Source organism: Engraulis encrasicolus, unplaced genomic scaffold (assembly GCF_034702125.1).
Source record: "Engraulis encrasicolus isolate BLACKSEA-1 unplaced genomic scaffold, IST_EnEncr_1.0 scaffold_27_np1212, whole genome shotgun sequence".
NCBI lineage: Eukaryota > Metazoa > Chordata > Actinopteri > Clupeiformes > Engraulidae > Engraulis > Engraulis encrasicolus.
Genome location: NW_026945566.1, coordinates 1,072,717 through 1,087,716, shown reverse-complemented (window position 1 = coordinate 1,087,716; position 15,000 = coordinate 1,072,717). Strand labels below are relative to the sequence as shown.

The 15,000-nt window shown below is 42.9% G+C and overlaps 1 protein-coding gene across 1 annotated transcript in view; it reads left to right on the top strand.

Annotated features, from left to right (window-relative positions):
• Positions 1–15,000, top strand: part of glra3 (glycine receptor, alpha 3) — a 64,287-nt gene that overhangs the window by 28,100 nt on the left and 21,187 nt on the right. Inside the window, exon 6 of the mRNA XM_063192939.1 lies at positions 2,087–2,224. Within this exon, the coding sequence (XP_063049009.1) occupies positions 2,087–2,224 (138 nt within the window). The remainder of the gene's footprint in view (positions 1–2,086; positions 2,225–15,000) is intronic.

Sequence of the window (15,000 nt, the reverse complement as noted above, 5' to 3'; positions counted from 1 at the left end):
AGAAAGACAAATTGCTTGCATTAAAAGGAACAGATGCTAAGCTGTTATGTACCGCGCAATGATTAGGTAAACAACAATATCCTTTACAAATAAACCAAACATTTTAAATGATAAAGGGGTGTGACATTTATTTTGAAGAATGGTATTAATATATTCTAGTCATCTATTTAGTCGGTGAGAGATAAATCATTGCAGCCATTAAACCTCTGCTGTTGAGAACCCGAATGTTTCACACAAATAATAGTACCCTATCAAAATACATAATCAGTTGAAACAATCTGCCTGAAATGTCAAAGGCTTGTCAAAAATGTCATTGTGTAAAAAAAAATAAACAGGAAGAAGCAGAACGTCTTCATAATTAAAGTCTCATAATTCATTTAAACATATTTTACACACTGTCTCCTTTCCAGCACAGTTGCTGCCCTGGGGATATTTTGATGGGTCGGCTTAATGCTTCGAGAAATATTTTGTCTTCATTTGTAGGCCCTGCTCCAGTTTATGATGTGCCAGAGTCGGCAAAAGCCTCCTGGCGTTGTCATTATGGATGACAATAGTTCAAAGACAATTGGAAAAAAATACACAGATGCCGAGCGAGCAGCAGATGCTGCACTGCAAATGAGCAATGTGGAGCTTGAAGTTCGCAGAGAATCTAATCTGGTTATTACATCAGTGCATTAAAGGATGACTGTACTGTATCTACAGGAAGGATGGAGTAGAGTAGCATCAGATCAAACTGTTAATGTTAATGTCACACACACGCGCGCGTACACACACACACACGCGCGCGCGCAAACACACACACACACACACACACACACACACACACACATACATACACACACACACACACACACACACACACACACACACACACACACACACACACACATACATACACACACACAAACACACACACACACACTTACACACGCACACTTGCAAACACACACACACGTACGCGCGCGCAAACACACACACGTACGCGCGAACACACACACACACACACACACACACACACACACACACACACACACACACACTTAAGGAAAAAGGACAGGAAATACAGCAAGAGTCCAAAAATAGATGACTCATAATCTAATGCAGTGGGGTTGCTGTGTTGAGTCATAGTAGTCATGATGACTTGTTTGACTGATCTTTGAATATTTCTCAGGCATCTGCACAAGCAGAGCCTGCAGGCTGGGAGAACTGCATGATGGGAAGAGGAGGAAGGAATTAAGAGTGTCAAAACAGTCCGCAGCCCATTTACGCTGTGCCTCCTCTTCCTCATCTAATGAGGAGATGCCTGAGAGAAATACTCATTTCAATTCTTTGCAGTAGATCATATTCTCTTCTCCAAACGCTTTTGCTTATTAATGGTGTGTTATTTTCCCCCAATATAAGTTATGGTTTGCTCCATGTGGAAGGTTCAAAACCAATTCATACATTCCATACATTCATGGGCGTCAGCTGACCTAATGCTAAACAGGGGCACAGTAGGGCACTGGGAGATAATGCGAGTGTGCAAAGCGTACGATTACATTTTTTTGCAGTTATTTATTTTAAAAAGCTTGTAAATTAACTATATTATTGCAGCTAGTGCATGTGTACTATTTTGTACATTCTGTAGAGATTACTCCATATGCTTAACTTTAGCTGAATTCCAAGGTTGCAAGGTTGTCAATTTTTTGTTGATTCACAGCAAATCAATACCCATGCACATGCCCCTGTACCATAGGTCTGGCGATGCCCCTGCATACATTGCGACCTTTATTTTTGTTATTGTAGGTCAACCGTGATGGCGTGACAGTGATAGAGTTCCTTCTTCCTCATTAATGTCTTCGTCTTACGGGCATGTTTAAGTCAATCTCAAGAATACAGAAAGCCCTTTCACCTCGGTCTGTCACAATATTTACATTGCCCTAGATATGCATATATTAAATGTTAGGCAACACAGTCACAGTCAAATGGTTGTTTACAGAGCTTGTTTTGCAAATCCAGTGGCGTGTCATGCCGAGTGACGGCTTTCTAAACGAGAACAGACAAGAATCAAACCAGAGCGCCTGACCCTGTCCTTTTCTGTTGGCAGTCGGGTACACGATGAATGACCTCATCTTCGAGTGGCAGGAGAAGGGACCGGTGCAGGTGGCTGAGGGCCTCACGTTACCCCAGTTCATCCTCAAGGATGAGTCGGACCTGCGCTACTGCACCAAACACTACAACACAGGTAAGAAGACAACGTGTTCTGTCCGGTTCTGTCCTCAGTTTGTCACTGAAGTTGCCACGAGCACATACAGTTACTGCCCTACAAGGGTAAAGGTGAAACAGAGAAAAGGGCCTTCAAAGCAGTGGTGTAGTGGGGATTTTTAAAGTGGGGGTACGCGATTTTTAACGTCATCAAATAATTAGGCAACTTATCATGTCAAACCCCCCAACTGTCCTTAATCTACCGTCATTGCTTCTCCGTTTTCATCTGTTTGGTCAATCACCTGCAATACTGCTATGTGATCATTCCTTTTTGTATTCAAACATGGGCAGAAGATTTTTTTTTTTTAAATCACACTTCTGGAGAAGTGGGTGGTCTGCGTACCATCGCGTACCGCGCCCACTACACCCCTGCTTCAAAGCATTACCGAAGGTTGGATATTGCAGTTACTGCACATGTGACATGGCAATGTCTCTTGAAATGGGACACATTTGGACCATAAGTCTTTTGTCACAAGGTGAATGAAGGAGGTGTTACGAAAACCATTTTCAGTTTCAAATCATTTTTGACTACTGCACTTTGCTTTTGTATGAGTAGAGTACCCAGACGGCACGACAACAGCTCCACAACACTGTATACATTTGCACTTCATTAAGCTGGCACTTCAAAAACGAACATGTTTACTTGGCAGAACATGATGAGCGTTGTTTATTTATTTATTTTCTTGAATGGACTCTTTATTGTGTAGTAGTGTACTTGTTGTGCTGTCATGCTGGATAAAGGTGGCTGCCAGATGACGGCATGTTTATGTAAATGAAGAGACCTGTGATTGCTGAGGGGGAGGAGGGATGTCTTCAACATGCATACAGAAAAGCAAAAGACCATACAGTATGTCACAGAAGTGAGTAGACCCCTCACGTGTTTGCAGATTTGTAAGTATATCTTCTCATAGGACAGCATTAAAGAAAATACACTTTGACTCAATGAGTGAAATCCTATCTGAGATCTGCTTCAGTAGTTGCAGTACATGTTGACATGCATGTTTCTTTCTGTGAAATTCAGTTTTCCTATGTTGACGGCATTCATGCAGCCCAAAAACATGTCAGTCCCACTACCATCCTTGATTTTACACATCTGACACTTTAAAAAAATCAACTCAATTTGGTTACCATCACACATGCTTGACACCATCTAAAGTAAATTTGTTTATCATGGTTTCATCAGAGACAAACAGACCAAAGATATGGATCACTGGAACAATGACGTGTGGTCTGATGAGGCCAAGATAAACAAATTTGCTTTAGATGGTGTCAAATGCATGGGTGGTAAACAAGTGAGTTTTACAAAAAAAATTCGCATCTGTCAAGTCAAGCATGGTAGTGGGACTGACATGGTTTGGGGCTGCATGAATGCTGTCAACATTGGAAAGCTGAATTTCCCTTAAAGAAACATGCATGTCAACAACATGTACTGCAACTACTGAAGCAGATCATGATACTCATAGGATTTCACTCAAATCTCACACACATCTATTTTAGCCAGGTGCAGACTCAAAATGCATAATTCATTGTAGGGGTGGTACGGTTCACAAAATTCACGGTTCGGTTCATATCACGGTGTCAAGGTCACGGTTTTCGGTTCTCTACGGTTCTTTTTTTTAGTTCATGATAAATGGTGCACTGGGAATATTAAACAATATTTATATAACTGCAGTTACAAAGTGATGATTTTTTTGGGGCAGTACATGAATTGCGGTTTGCGATGGATTGCACGGTTCGGTTCGGTATGTGTGTGAATTGTACGGTTTCGGTTTTCGGTGCGGTTTGTGCCATCCCTAATTCATTGCAAGGCAAGGATTGAACGATGACCTCCCTTTTTATCCCTATTCATTGTGTTGTAACTGTGATGTTTCGGGCCAACACGGCCCCTTCTCAGACACTCTCTACTGGATTTTAACCTGGGGTGTACTCACTTAGTTTTGTGGGTATATGTTCAAACATTAATGGCTGTATTTGTATTGTTTTGAGTGAGCAAGTTAAAGCGGTGATACATGCTATAGATAGGTTACTAGTCTTGGTGTCAAAGTGAAATTTCTTTGATGCTGTCCCTCCTATGAAAAGATATACTTACAAATCTGCAAACGTGTGAGGGGTGTACTTACTTCTGTGACATACTGTAGTATTAGCTATATCCCACAGGCATATTTCCACCATCTAGAATCAGAACTCTGACGCAAGGGAAGGCTGCATGACTTAGCCCATGTTCTTTTAGGCAAGCATTAATTTATTGATGAATGAACAGCTACTTGACCATGATTAAGTTTTAGCAGAATTCAAATAACGCCAAGGAGAACACCAGAGGGTGTCTGTGCCTGTGTCTGTGTGTGTGCATATCTGTGTGCACAGTAAATTTGCCAGTGTTAATTTTGCAGTGTTAAGGCTTATTAACACTATTGGAGTAATTCCAACACCAAATGGAGTGAGATGCTCTCCAGTGTCAGTGACAAATGAAGTTGTTAAATTGTGTGGAGTTAGAAGTACTCCAGAGAGCCCCCGCCTCCTCGAGGTGATGGAGTTTGTCTGCCCAACATTGTTTATACTGTGTTGTTCAGAGCATAAGCAATGATGACTGTCCACCCGATTAAATCATATACGTCTACATATTAGTAACAGTATTTCCTCCAGATTTAATCATGTACACAATCTTTTTTTTATTTATTCCATTTCATTCATTTAACTCAACTTGGTTGGGTTGATCTAAGGTTTGGCTGTGCACACAACATCACACAAAAGATGTGTTGAGTGAAAGAAATAACTTGAGATCTTGTTACACCTTTGCCGGTAACAAGCAGGCCCCTCACAACCAATCTGTCCATCAGCGCCTGGCCAAACCTAATTACTTAGGGCTGGTATATCATGACTCAATTGCTTGCACCTGAAAAACTCCTAATCAATCTGGTCACATGGTACTCTTGAGCCTGTATATAAACCTGGACTGTCACAGTGCTTTAAATATTTGCCTGCCTGCCTGCTGGCTGGTCAGCATGGCACAGCATAGCGCTAGTTTACCTGCTTTGCAAGCAAGCTAAAGGTGCTTTTGGCTTATGGAATTTGTTAGCTACATCTTGTGTCTTGCTTTGTGAGCTAGTCAGTAACAGCACATGTTACTTTGCTTGCTCCATTGTGCACTTGATGTACATGATATGGTTATATTTTAACTACATTAAGGAAAACATTTGGTATTAATCCCCATTAGATTGAGTTCATGCATGTTCAGCTGATATTTCTTCTTTCACATTGTTGTGCAGTGCAGCATAGACTGACCTATAAAACATAGACATTTTACATGATTTTAACATTATCTTAAGAGAGCAGTGTGGCAAGCTGATGCCAGGCGCAGGGTGTTTCAGTCATGGTGGAGGATGGGAGGTGCTTAATTACCATGATCAGGGTACCTCAACTATGGTGAGAGATAGTGGGGCAGGACCAAAACACATTCACAATAATAAACAAGGTTGGGGGAACATCAGGAGCATGTCTAAGGAACCAAATATGCAACCAACAAGGAAAAATAACCAAACATGACTCTGGGGACGTACCCAGAACTAAACTGGAACCAAGGGCTTGTGTTCCAGGAACCTTCTTAGAACTAAAAATTGTTAGTAGGGTGCTCCCCGAAACTGCTTTACTCTTTATAGTGTTAGCTTAACACTATAAATCTAACACCAGTGTTTAACACTGATCTGGAGCAGGACCAAATAGACACTAGAACAGTGTTAATTTTAACTCTTTAAGTGTTATTTTAACACTACACAATTTACCGTGTGTGTGTGTGTGTGTGTGTGTGTGTGCGTGTGCGTGTGCGTGTGCGTGTGCGTGTGCGTGTGCGTGTGTGTGTGCGTGCGTGCGTGCGAGCGTGCGTGTGTGTGTATCTGTGTGTATGTGTATCTGTGTGTCTTTGTGACTGTGTCTGTGTGTCTGTGTCAGTAGCAGATTTGTACACATATGCTAGCTGCTGCTATTGTCTTGTAAAATCACGTTCATTTGTGATGTTTATCAAAATGCCCCTGTGTTATTTTTACTCCACGTCTCGTATTTGTAACGATGCACACATTTGTGTGGAGAAAAGCCGGCAAATGAGTACAATCACCATAATAACCTTTACCATGACCACCTTGTGCACGCGTGGGAGAATCAACACTGATAATCCTCCACAGACATTCATAGGCACGCACGCATGCACCGCACACTCCACCCCATGTCAACACGTGAGAGATGGAGTCTTTGTGTCTGCATGGTGGTGATGCTGCAAGTGCATTAGTGCCTCTACTCTGTGCCGACACAAAAGAAGATGAGAGGAGTGTGGTGTGGTGTGCACCGAGTTATAACCCTGGTTCTTCTCCGAAGCCAAAGTGAGAATGGAGAATTAGTTTTCCATTCACAAATTAGGCCACCCTTCGAGGGCTTCTCGCCATCTCCTGGCCATCCAGCTCACAGATGGCACTTAAGTAAGTGTGTGTGTGTCTGAGTGTGTGCGTGCGTGTGTCTGTGTCTGTGTGTGTGTGTGTGTGTGTGTGTGTGTGTGTGTGTGTCTGTGTCTGTGTGTGTCTGTGTGTTTGTGTGTGCGTGCAGGCACGCATATGCCTGTGTTTTCCTTGTCCCTGTGCCTGTGCGTGTGTGCACGGGCAAGTAAGCCTCAATGTCCCCTGCATAGAGCGCTGGAAAAAGCCTACTGTAGTGTCTCGGTCTCGACTGCTTTCAGTGGAGTGAACAGACGTGGTGTTGGATTGTGGGTAACTAATGGAGGCGTTCAGTATGTAGCCCTGCATAATACATACACTGTCATGTCCGCATCGCCATACACTGTGTAAGCCACCCTCTTACACAGGCTACTCGGCCTCTATTGTGTCTCCATTGCAGACAGGACAGAGATGGGGGGGGAAGGGCTTTCCCCAAGATCGACTGACTACACAGAGAACAGAGAGAGAGAGAGAGAGAGACAGAGACAGAGAGAGAGAGAGAGAGAGAGAGAGAGAGAGAGAGAGAGAGAGAGAAAGAAAGAAAGGCAGGGGGAGAGATAGAGAGAGAGAGAGAAGGGGGGGGGGGAGTGAGAGGAAGGGAGGAAGAGAGGTCTAAAACTTTATTTCCCCTCGTATCGTAATTGAAAAGGCATGTAGTCTATTGTTTCCTCTCCTCACTCATGCATACTCACTTCATGTTATGGCCTCGCCTCAACATCAATACACACAGAGTTCTATTGGTACCGTAGCAACTCATCAATAAGTCACTCTGCAGATTCATCACAGTTCTTAAAGTGAATGTATTAAAGTTAGATGGATGTGGTATGGGATACGTGGACGTCGTAGCTGTATTTGGTGTCATTATTGTGTCACACTGGGCCATGTGGTGACAAATGAAAGCCGGCCCAGCACAATGAGCCGCAGGGTACTCTCTGTGTGTGTGTGTGTGTGTGTGTGTGTGTGTGTGTGTGTGTGTGTGTGTGTGTGTGTGTGTGTGTGTGTGTGTGTGTGTGTGTGTGTGTGTGTGTGTGTGTGTGTGTGTGTGTGTGTGTGTGTGTGTACATACTATGTATATGCATGTGTTCATGCACGCATCCGTGCATACGTCTGTGTGTGTGTGTGTGTGTGTGTGTGTGTGTGTGTGTGTGTGTGTGTGTGTGTGTGTGTGTGTGTGTGTGTGTGTGTGTGTGTGTGTGTGTGTGTGTGTGTGTGTGTGTGTGTGTGTAAAGGTTGTGAGAGAGCCTGGGAGCCGATGATCATGTTCATGCTCCGACTGTCAGAGAGTAGACTTGCGGAGATAGGGATTGAGTGTGAGCAATTGAAGCTGTTTTCTCTTTCTTTTCTCTGTTTGCCTTGTCCCAAAATACTTTGGCAGTCTTGTTGATGAACGTACAGTATAATTCTGTACCAACTGAACCATACATAGCAAATTAAGTCGATCATTGCTGGCCTCACAGAGGCTTCACCTGTGTGTCCATTGACAGTAAATAGAATGGACGCCAAATCAACGCTATTTGCCATTCAACGCTTTGAAGCCAGATTTGGGAACATTCCAACTTACATTCCACCTTAGCAACGCCAAACGCAGGTGCTGATTGGACAACAACAAGACTTCTAACGGTCAATCAAACCATGTTCTGATGCTCATTGGTCAATTTAACTTTTAATATCTCTCTAAAATAAAACATCACCACAAAAAATCACCACCCTGGTAAGTTGGAGAGCAAGGGGACCTACTAGTTGAGCGAAAATGATCCCCCTGGAGTGGCATTTAAGGGAGATACAGGGTTTTATGTCTCTCATAGGAATGAATGGGATTTGGCCATTTTTTTGTCTTTTTGGGTCCAACCTTGGCTCCAACTTGGCTTCAACAATGAAATAGAATTTTGGCCTCCATTCTATTTACTCTCAATGTGTGTGTCATTAAATGCTTCACTGGTGATTTGATTATCCATGAAAGGAATGCTTAAGCATGGTCTGCTTACCACCTGATTTGTTTTAAGAATCGAAGTGAAAAATTCTAGTATAGAATACAGTTTAATTACGATAGTCTTTACCATGTGTGGTTTTGCCATTTTGAAGGCATTATGAAATGCACCATAGATTTCATCTTAACTGGTACTACTCTTTCTCATGTTCTATTAATTTACTTAATCATTTATACAAGTTTGTCCAAGCATAACATGGAGCGTGACTGGCCATCATTGGAAATTAATTGAGCATAGGGCTGGGCGATATGGAAAAAACCCAATATCACGATATGGATTACTTTATATCACGATAACGATATATATCACGATATAGCACAATTACATACGTTTTCAGTTATTCTCTTTATTTGCTCTTTATTTTTTCATGTCGCAAAACAACCTTTCTTTAAAATTGATCTTCTTATTCTTATTTTTACAGTTACATTAACTTATAGTGTGTATTGTGACAACATGAAATGTAATTAAATGATATTCATTGTATTGTATAAAATTGCTAAAATTACTATCACGATATAAACGATATAGGAGAAAGGTCACGATATACACTTTTATATCACGATAGCGATATATATCGTCATATTGCCCAGCCCTAATTGAGCCCCCACTCCCACTCCTCCCCCATCCATACCAGATAGAAGTACACAGTGGGCACATCACGTCCAGCACTGACACCCCTGTACTAGTGTGAGCCGTTCAAAAGGAGAGAAGTCATGCACACCCAAAACACATCCCACTGGGAGTGAGAGCTGGGCTGCCAGTCTACATCCGAGTACAGAGAGAGAGAGAGAGAGAGAGAGAGAGAGAGAGAGAGAGAGAGAGAGAAAGAGAGAGAGAGAGAGGGAGAGAAAGGTAGAAAGAGACAGAGAGAGAAAGAGAGACATAGACAGACACATAGAGAGGGGTGGAGACACATAGGGAGAGAGAGAGAGGAGAGATCAGCAATCAATAGATAAAAGGGGGTGGGGTGAGTGTCTACATCAGAGGAGAGAGAGAGAGAGAGAAAGATAGAAAGATTGAGAGAGAGAGAGAGAGAGAGAGAGAGAGAGAGAGAGAGAGAGAGAGAGAAACACATAGACAGACACATAAACAGACACATAGAGAGGGGAGGGGCAGACACATATGGACTAGGGAGAGAGAGAGAGGAGAGATCAGCAATCAATAGATAAAAGGGGGTGGGGGGGGGGGGGGGGGAGTAAGTAAACAAGCAGGGTGCAGTCCAGGGTCACGGACATCACAGCAGCCATTAAAGTCTGCATGCCAACATTGACCCTCAGCAGGGCTACAGAGCGCTGCATTTTGTGCATACACATACTGAGCACCATCTGAGTTTTTTTTTTCTTTTTACTTGAGATGAGGACAAAATTGAAAATGCTTTGATGGTGGAATGAATTAAATGTTCAAAAACTCAGTGTATCTTTAGTTTTTAATATTTTTTGGTATTCATGTATTTGCAATAGTAAAAAAAAGTGATCTGTTTATTGTTATTAATCAAGGTTATTATCAACCACTGCAGTGCACTTATTCCTCTGCTGTAGTGAGGAAGAACATAAAGGGCCGTACACACACGTCGCTGCTAGGAGTTGAAAATATTTTATCTTCGAGCGAGGCGAGTAAGCGAGTAACCAATTGGAAGGCAGAGTTCGGTACTTCTCGCCTGTTCATTGGCAGTTAAAGCCGCGGGAACTTTCAGCGAACGTTCCATGAAAGAGAGGCGAGTAGGCGAGCAAGTGAGAAGCTGGTAAATAGCAGCGATGTGTGTGTGTACGGCCCTTTAGTCATTGACTTGTTTCGTCGTTGCTGTACAGTAACAAAGACATTCACATCAGAAAAATACATTACACATCATTTGAAAGAACATAAACATGCGGTATAATAAGAGTGATTAATGTGATTTAGTACCCTATTATGGCAGGCCATTTAAGTGAATGCCACGGCAATAATGATTCACTTAAATGTACAAAATATGGAACCCTTTGCGAGGAGTGATGACAGTTGAAACTAAGGTGCTGTTTACACGTAGCTGGATACATTTATATGTGGATATTTTTTCTCCTGCTTGTATTGGTTTTGCATTGGTTTTGGCCTTCTCTTTCCACGTAGCAGATATTTAAAATCCAGGTATAAAAAGCAGGAGAAAAAAATATCCTGTTAGTGGCCTGAAACGCATTTGTTACAATGGAGGATTTATTTTTATCCACATGTTGCGTTTACACTTAACAGGAGAAAAAAATACCCTGCTAAAAAATATCCTGCTACGTGGAAACAGCACCTAAATCATAGAGGGAGATGTTGAATAGATCCCCTTGATGTGATGTAATAGAAGGTTTCAACAAGGTACATTATTCCACACGCACAGCTGGAGTATCAAGATCATCTGTTGTGATACTGCAGAGGTGAGGACTGGGTGTCCTCGACGGCTGAGAAATAATCTTTGATGAAGTTGGCTTGAGGGATGCTGTGTTGGTTACATGTTTACAAATGTTTTAACAAATGTCTCTTGATTCTTTCTTGAATAGTATTTGGATTGTTTTGTTGTTCCCAGTTAAACATGGTTGAATCTTTTTGTAGCCTATGTCAGGCTTATTCCGACAGTTACACTGAGGGGCCAATATTGTGTTGACCGCTGGAGAGTGTGTCTCCACTCTTCATAGCAGCGTGATGCTAGACTCAAGAGATATTGCCATGGCAGCAGATGTTGTAGTATGGCTTAGATTGAGCTGGCATTGTGAAGCTAGACAGCATGCCCCTTGGTGGTGCTCTCTGTAAAGTGAAGTGTATGTCTGCTTGCCGAATTTTCTTCCTTGGTGCTCAGAGTGAATAGTAGAATGAACAGACTCTGATATCAGACAGAGATAACTGCTGTCAGCAAATGAAAAGGAAATTACCTGCAAATGCCAGCTAAGATGCTGCCTTTCATTTTAGAAAATGACATCTGCTTTATTAGAATTTCAATATAATTTCATAACAACAACAACAACAGCAACAACCCCTCAGCCACTGTTAAATGCATATCTTTCTTTTTATAGCACAGTGGACCTCTAGCCAAACGTGTAGGGGGAAAAAACATGAAGGTTGTTGATCAAGAAATAGTAATGCACTAGTGCTGCTTCATTGAGATTTATTGTCAACACGGCAGTCGATAAACAGCAATGCATTTCCAGTCTGCCGTGTCGCACTGTCATATTTTGTAATAGTCTGTCTTATTGTTGTGTACTTCTGTCCTAACACTGCCATTGCCCACTAACCGTTTATCGTCAAGACAGAAAGCCAGGCCAAGTCCCTGTTGTGCCATTACTGTATGTGCGGCCAGGCCCGCCGACAGGGGGGGGGGGGGGGGGGTGGTTGGTTGAGGGGTATATTGCCCCAGGCCCAGGGGGTTTAGGGGGCCCAGAATTGGTTCCTCATTACATTGTACTTATTGGGTAGGGGGCCCTTTCAGATTGCTTTGTCCTGGGCCCAGCAAAAGCTGTCAGCGGCCCTGTGTGCGGCTATGTGTTTATGACTGTGGCTGTGTGTTTACACTAGGCCCCGATAGCCTGTATATTCTCGTCATGTTAAAAGTGTCACACAGTTACTAGACCAAAGACACCTGGAGAGATGGTATCCTGCATTCCATGATCAATGACCAACGCTTTTTTCAAGCTTGAGACTTTGTGTGTTTGTGTGTGTGTGTGTGTGTGTGTGTGTGTGTGTGTGTGTGTGTGTGTGTGTGTGTGTGTGTGTGTGTGTGTGTGTGTGTGTGTGTGTGTGTGTGTGTTTGTGTGTGTGTGTGTGTGTGTGCGCGCATGAATGCTTAAGTGTGTGTGTGTTTGTGCCTGTGCATGCGCACATGTGTGTGAAGGGGGGGAGTGTGTGTGTGCGTGTGCGTGTGCGTGTGTGTGTGTGTGTGTGTTTGTGTGTGCCTGTGTGCCTGTGTGTGTGTGTGTGTGTGTGTGTGTGTTTGTGTGCGTGCGTGCACGCGTGCGTGCGTGTGTGTGTCCATGTTACACTGTGTGTCATGACGCACAACTTGCTCCTCTGGAATGGGAGCTCTCCAGCTGGTCTGGAGCGGATGATGCCTGGAGCTGCCGCTGAACTCCAGGAAAGGAGGCCGCTGAAGAACTGGATAATGGAAGAAAGAAGAAGAAGAAAAAACACATACTGCAGAGGCCTGTGGGAGCACGGTGTGTGTGTGTGTGTGTGTGTGTGTGTGTGTGTGTGTGTGTGTGTGTGTGTGTGTGTGTGTGTGTGTGTGTGTGTGTGTGTGTGTGTGTGTGTGTGTGTGTACACCGTACGTGCGTAAACGCATTTACATCTGTGGGTGCATTTCTAAGTGAGGTTGTGTCTTATCTTGACTCCGTCTCTAAACTAAAACCCATTTATCTGCATCTGTTCAACGTATTTTTGGAACATCGTATGTCTTTTGCAATATTAAAATATGCATCCACTTATGCCAGCCAGCCAGCCAGCAGAAAAAAGCCTTAACATGTTTTGTGTCTTTATTTAAGCTTTACAACAACTTGCTCGGCATACAGTTCCAATCTTGTCCTCCCAAGCCCCAAATGTGTTGTGCACAGTGTTGGCTAAATAAAGGAAAAAGACAGGGGATGCTCTGCAGCTCTGTGCAGAGTTTGCAGAGAGAGAGAGAGAGAGAGAGAGAGACAGAGAGAGAGAGAGACAGAGAGAGACAGAGAGAGAGAGAGACAGAGAGAGAGAGAGACAGAGAGACAAGCCGGTCTGGAGGCAATCGGAGGGCAGGAAGAGGGAAATGTCATTTCGCAAGATCACAGAGCTTTAGACGCTCTGGGGGAAACCAAGGTCAGGTGAACTTGCTCCTCTTGTAATTTAGACTTGTCAAGTCTTAGAGGGCGGGGATGGGGGGATTGCTGCGATAAGTTTGACGGTATTAATGCTGTGTGAAAAAAAATGGGAGAAAAAAGAATAGAAATGACTTTGCGCTGAATTGTAAAGTGCTTCAATTTTCCTCTCACAAGGCCATGGATTTGGGCCGATATATAGCAACGCTCGAGGCTTTACGGCTCACTGCTGTATCGCTATGTCAGTGGTCAAGAACCCAGTTTGCCTCGGATGGTTCTGTGTATGTGTCTCAGTCTTTTATACTGTATCTTCTTCCTCTGAGGAAATACTTTTCTAAATGACCAAGAACATTCCAGAAAACAGTGTTTGAGAAAATCTTTAAAACTATTTCAAACACTTTGAAGTAGTCCTCCTTATTATGTGTGTGATGCCACAATTATATTCAGTCTGTGTCGCTCGTGGCATTACCTTGCTGGTGTGGTCAGAAGAGAGAGCCTGTGAAGTTCGGGGTTACATCAGATTTCCTCATTATCATGACAACACTGTGCCCTGAAAGGTGAACGCTAGATCTGAGGTAGCCTTTATGAGATTGGGGGTACTTTCAATGCATATTAAAGGACAACATCCAAAGAAATATTAATGGAGACATGCATGGACAATCTCTCGTACGCTGCACTGATCCTATGAAATTCTGTTCATTAATATTCACCTTGTGCAGAGAAACAGTCAGCCAAGGATACTATTATTCTGTTTGAGAAACTAAACTAATTTGTGGAGCTTTAGATAGCTAACTACAACTTGCTACAATGTGTTCGTGCATGCAGTCACAGCAATTTTCAAGGAAAGGCATATACAGTTTTTGTTGAAGCATAATTATTCCCTTGTTTAAAAAATAATTTGTAAACCAACAATGCGTCCAAAAAAAAAAACCTGTTTCATATTACTTTGCATACTGTCTTCATATGTCGTGATTGACATTTCTTACACAGCGATACAGGCCAAATATTCTCTGGCAGCACTCTTTTTTTTAATGGAGAAGTCCACTGTTACTTACCATTAATTATTTACATATGAACTTACAGACTCAGTTTATACACATGACCAGCATGTCACCAACATCACATCAGCTTCCCACTCACCATTCACCGCCCATTCCAGCCTAGCCGTCCACAAATTCAGCTCTCTCTGTACCGAGTGTATTTTTTTTTAAAGGGAAACTGTGTGAGATTTTTAGTTGTTTATTTCCAGAATTCATGCTACCCATTCACTAATGTTACCTTTTTCATGAATACTTTGCACCACCATAAAATTCTAAGTATTCATTATATGCCTCACATTCACCCATTCTCACGCACATTCACACACTAGTGGCCGTGGCTAGCACGCAGGGTACCAATTTGGGGTATCTTGCTCAAGGACACACCGATGGGGTCAGGCAGAGCAGGGCTCGAACCTGCAACCTTCTGGTTGCCGAACAGGCTCTTCTCTAC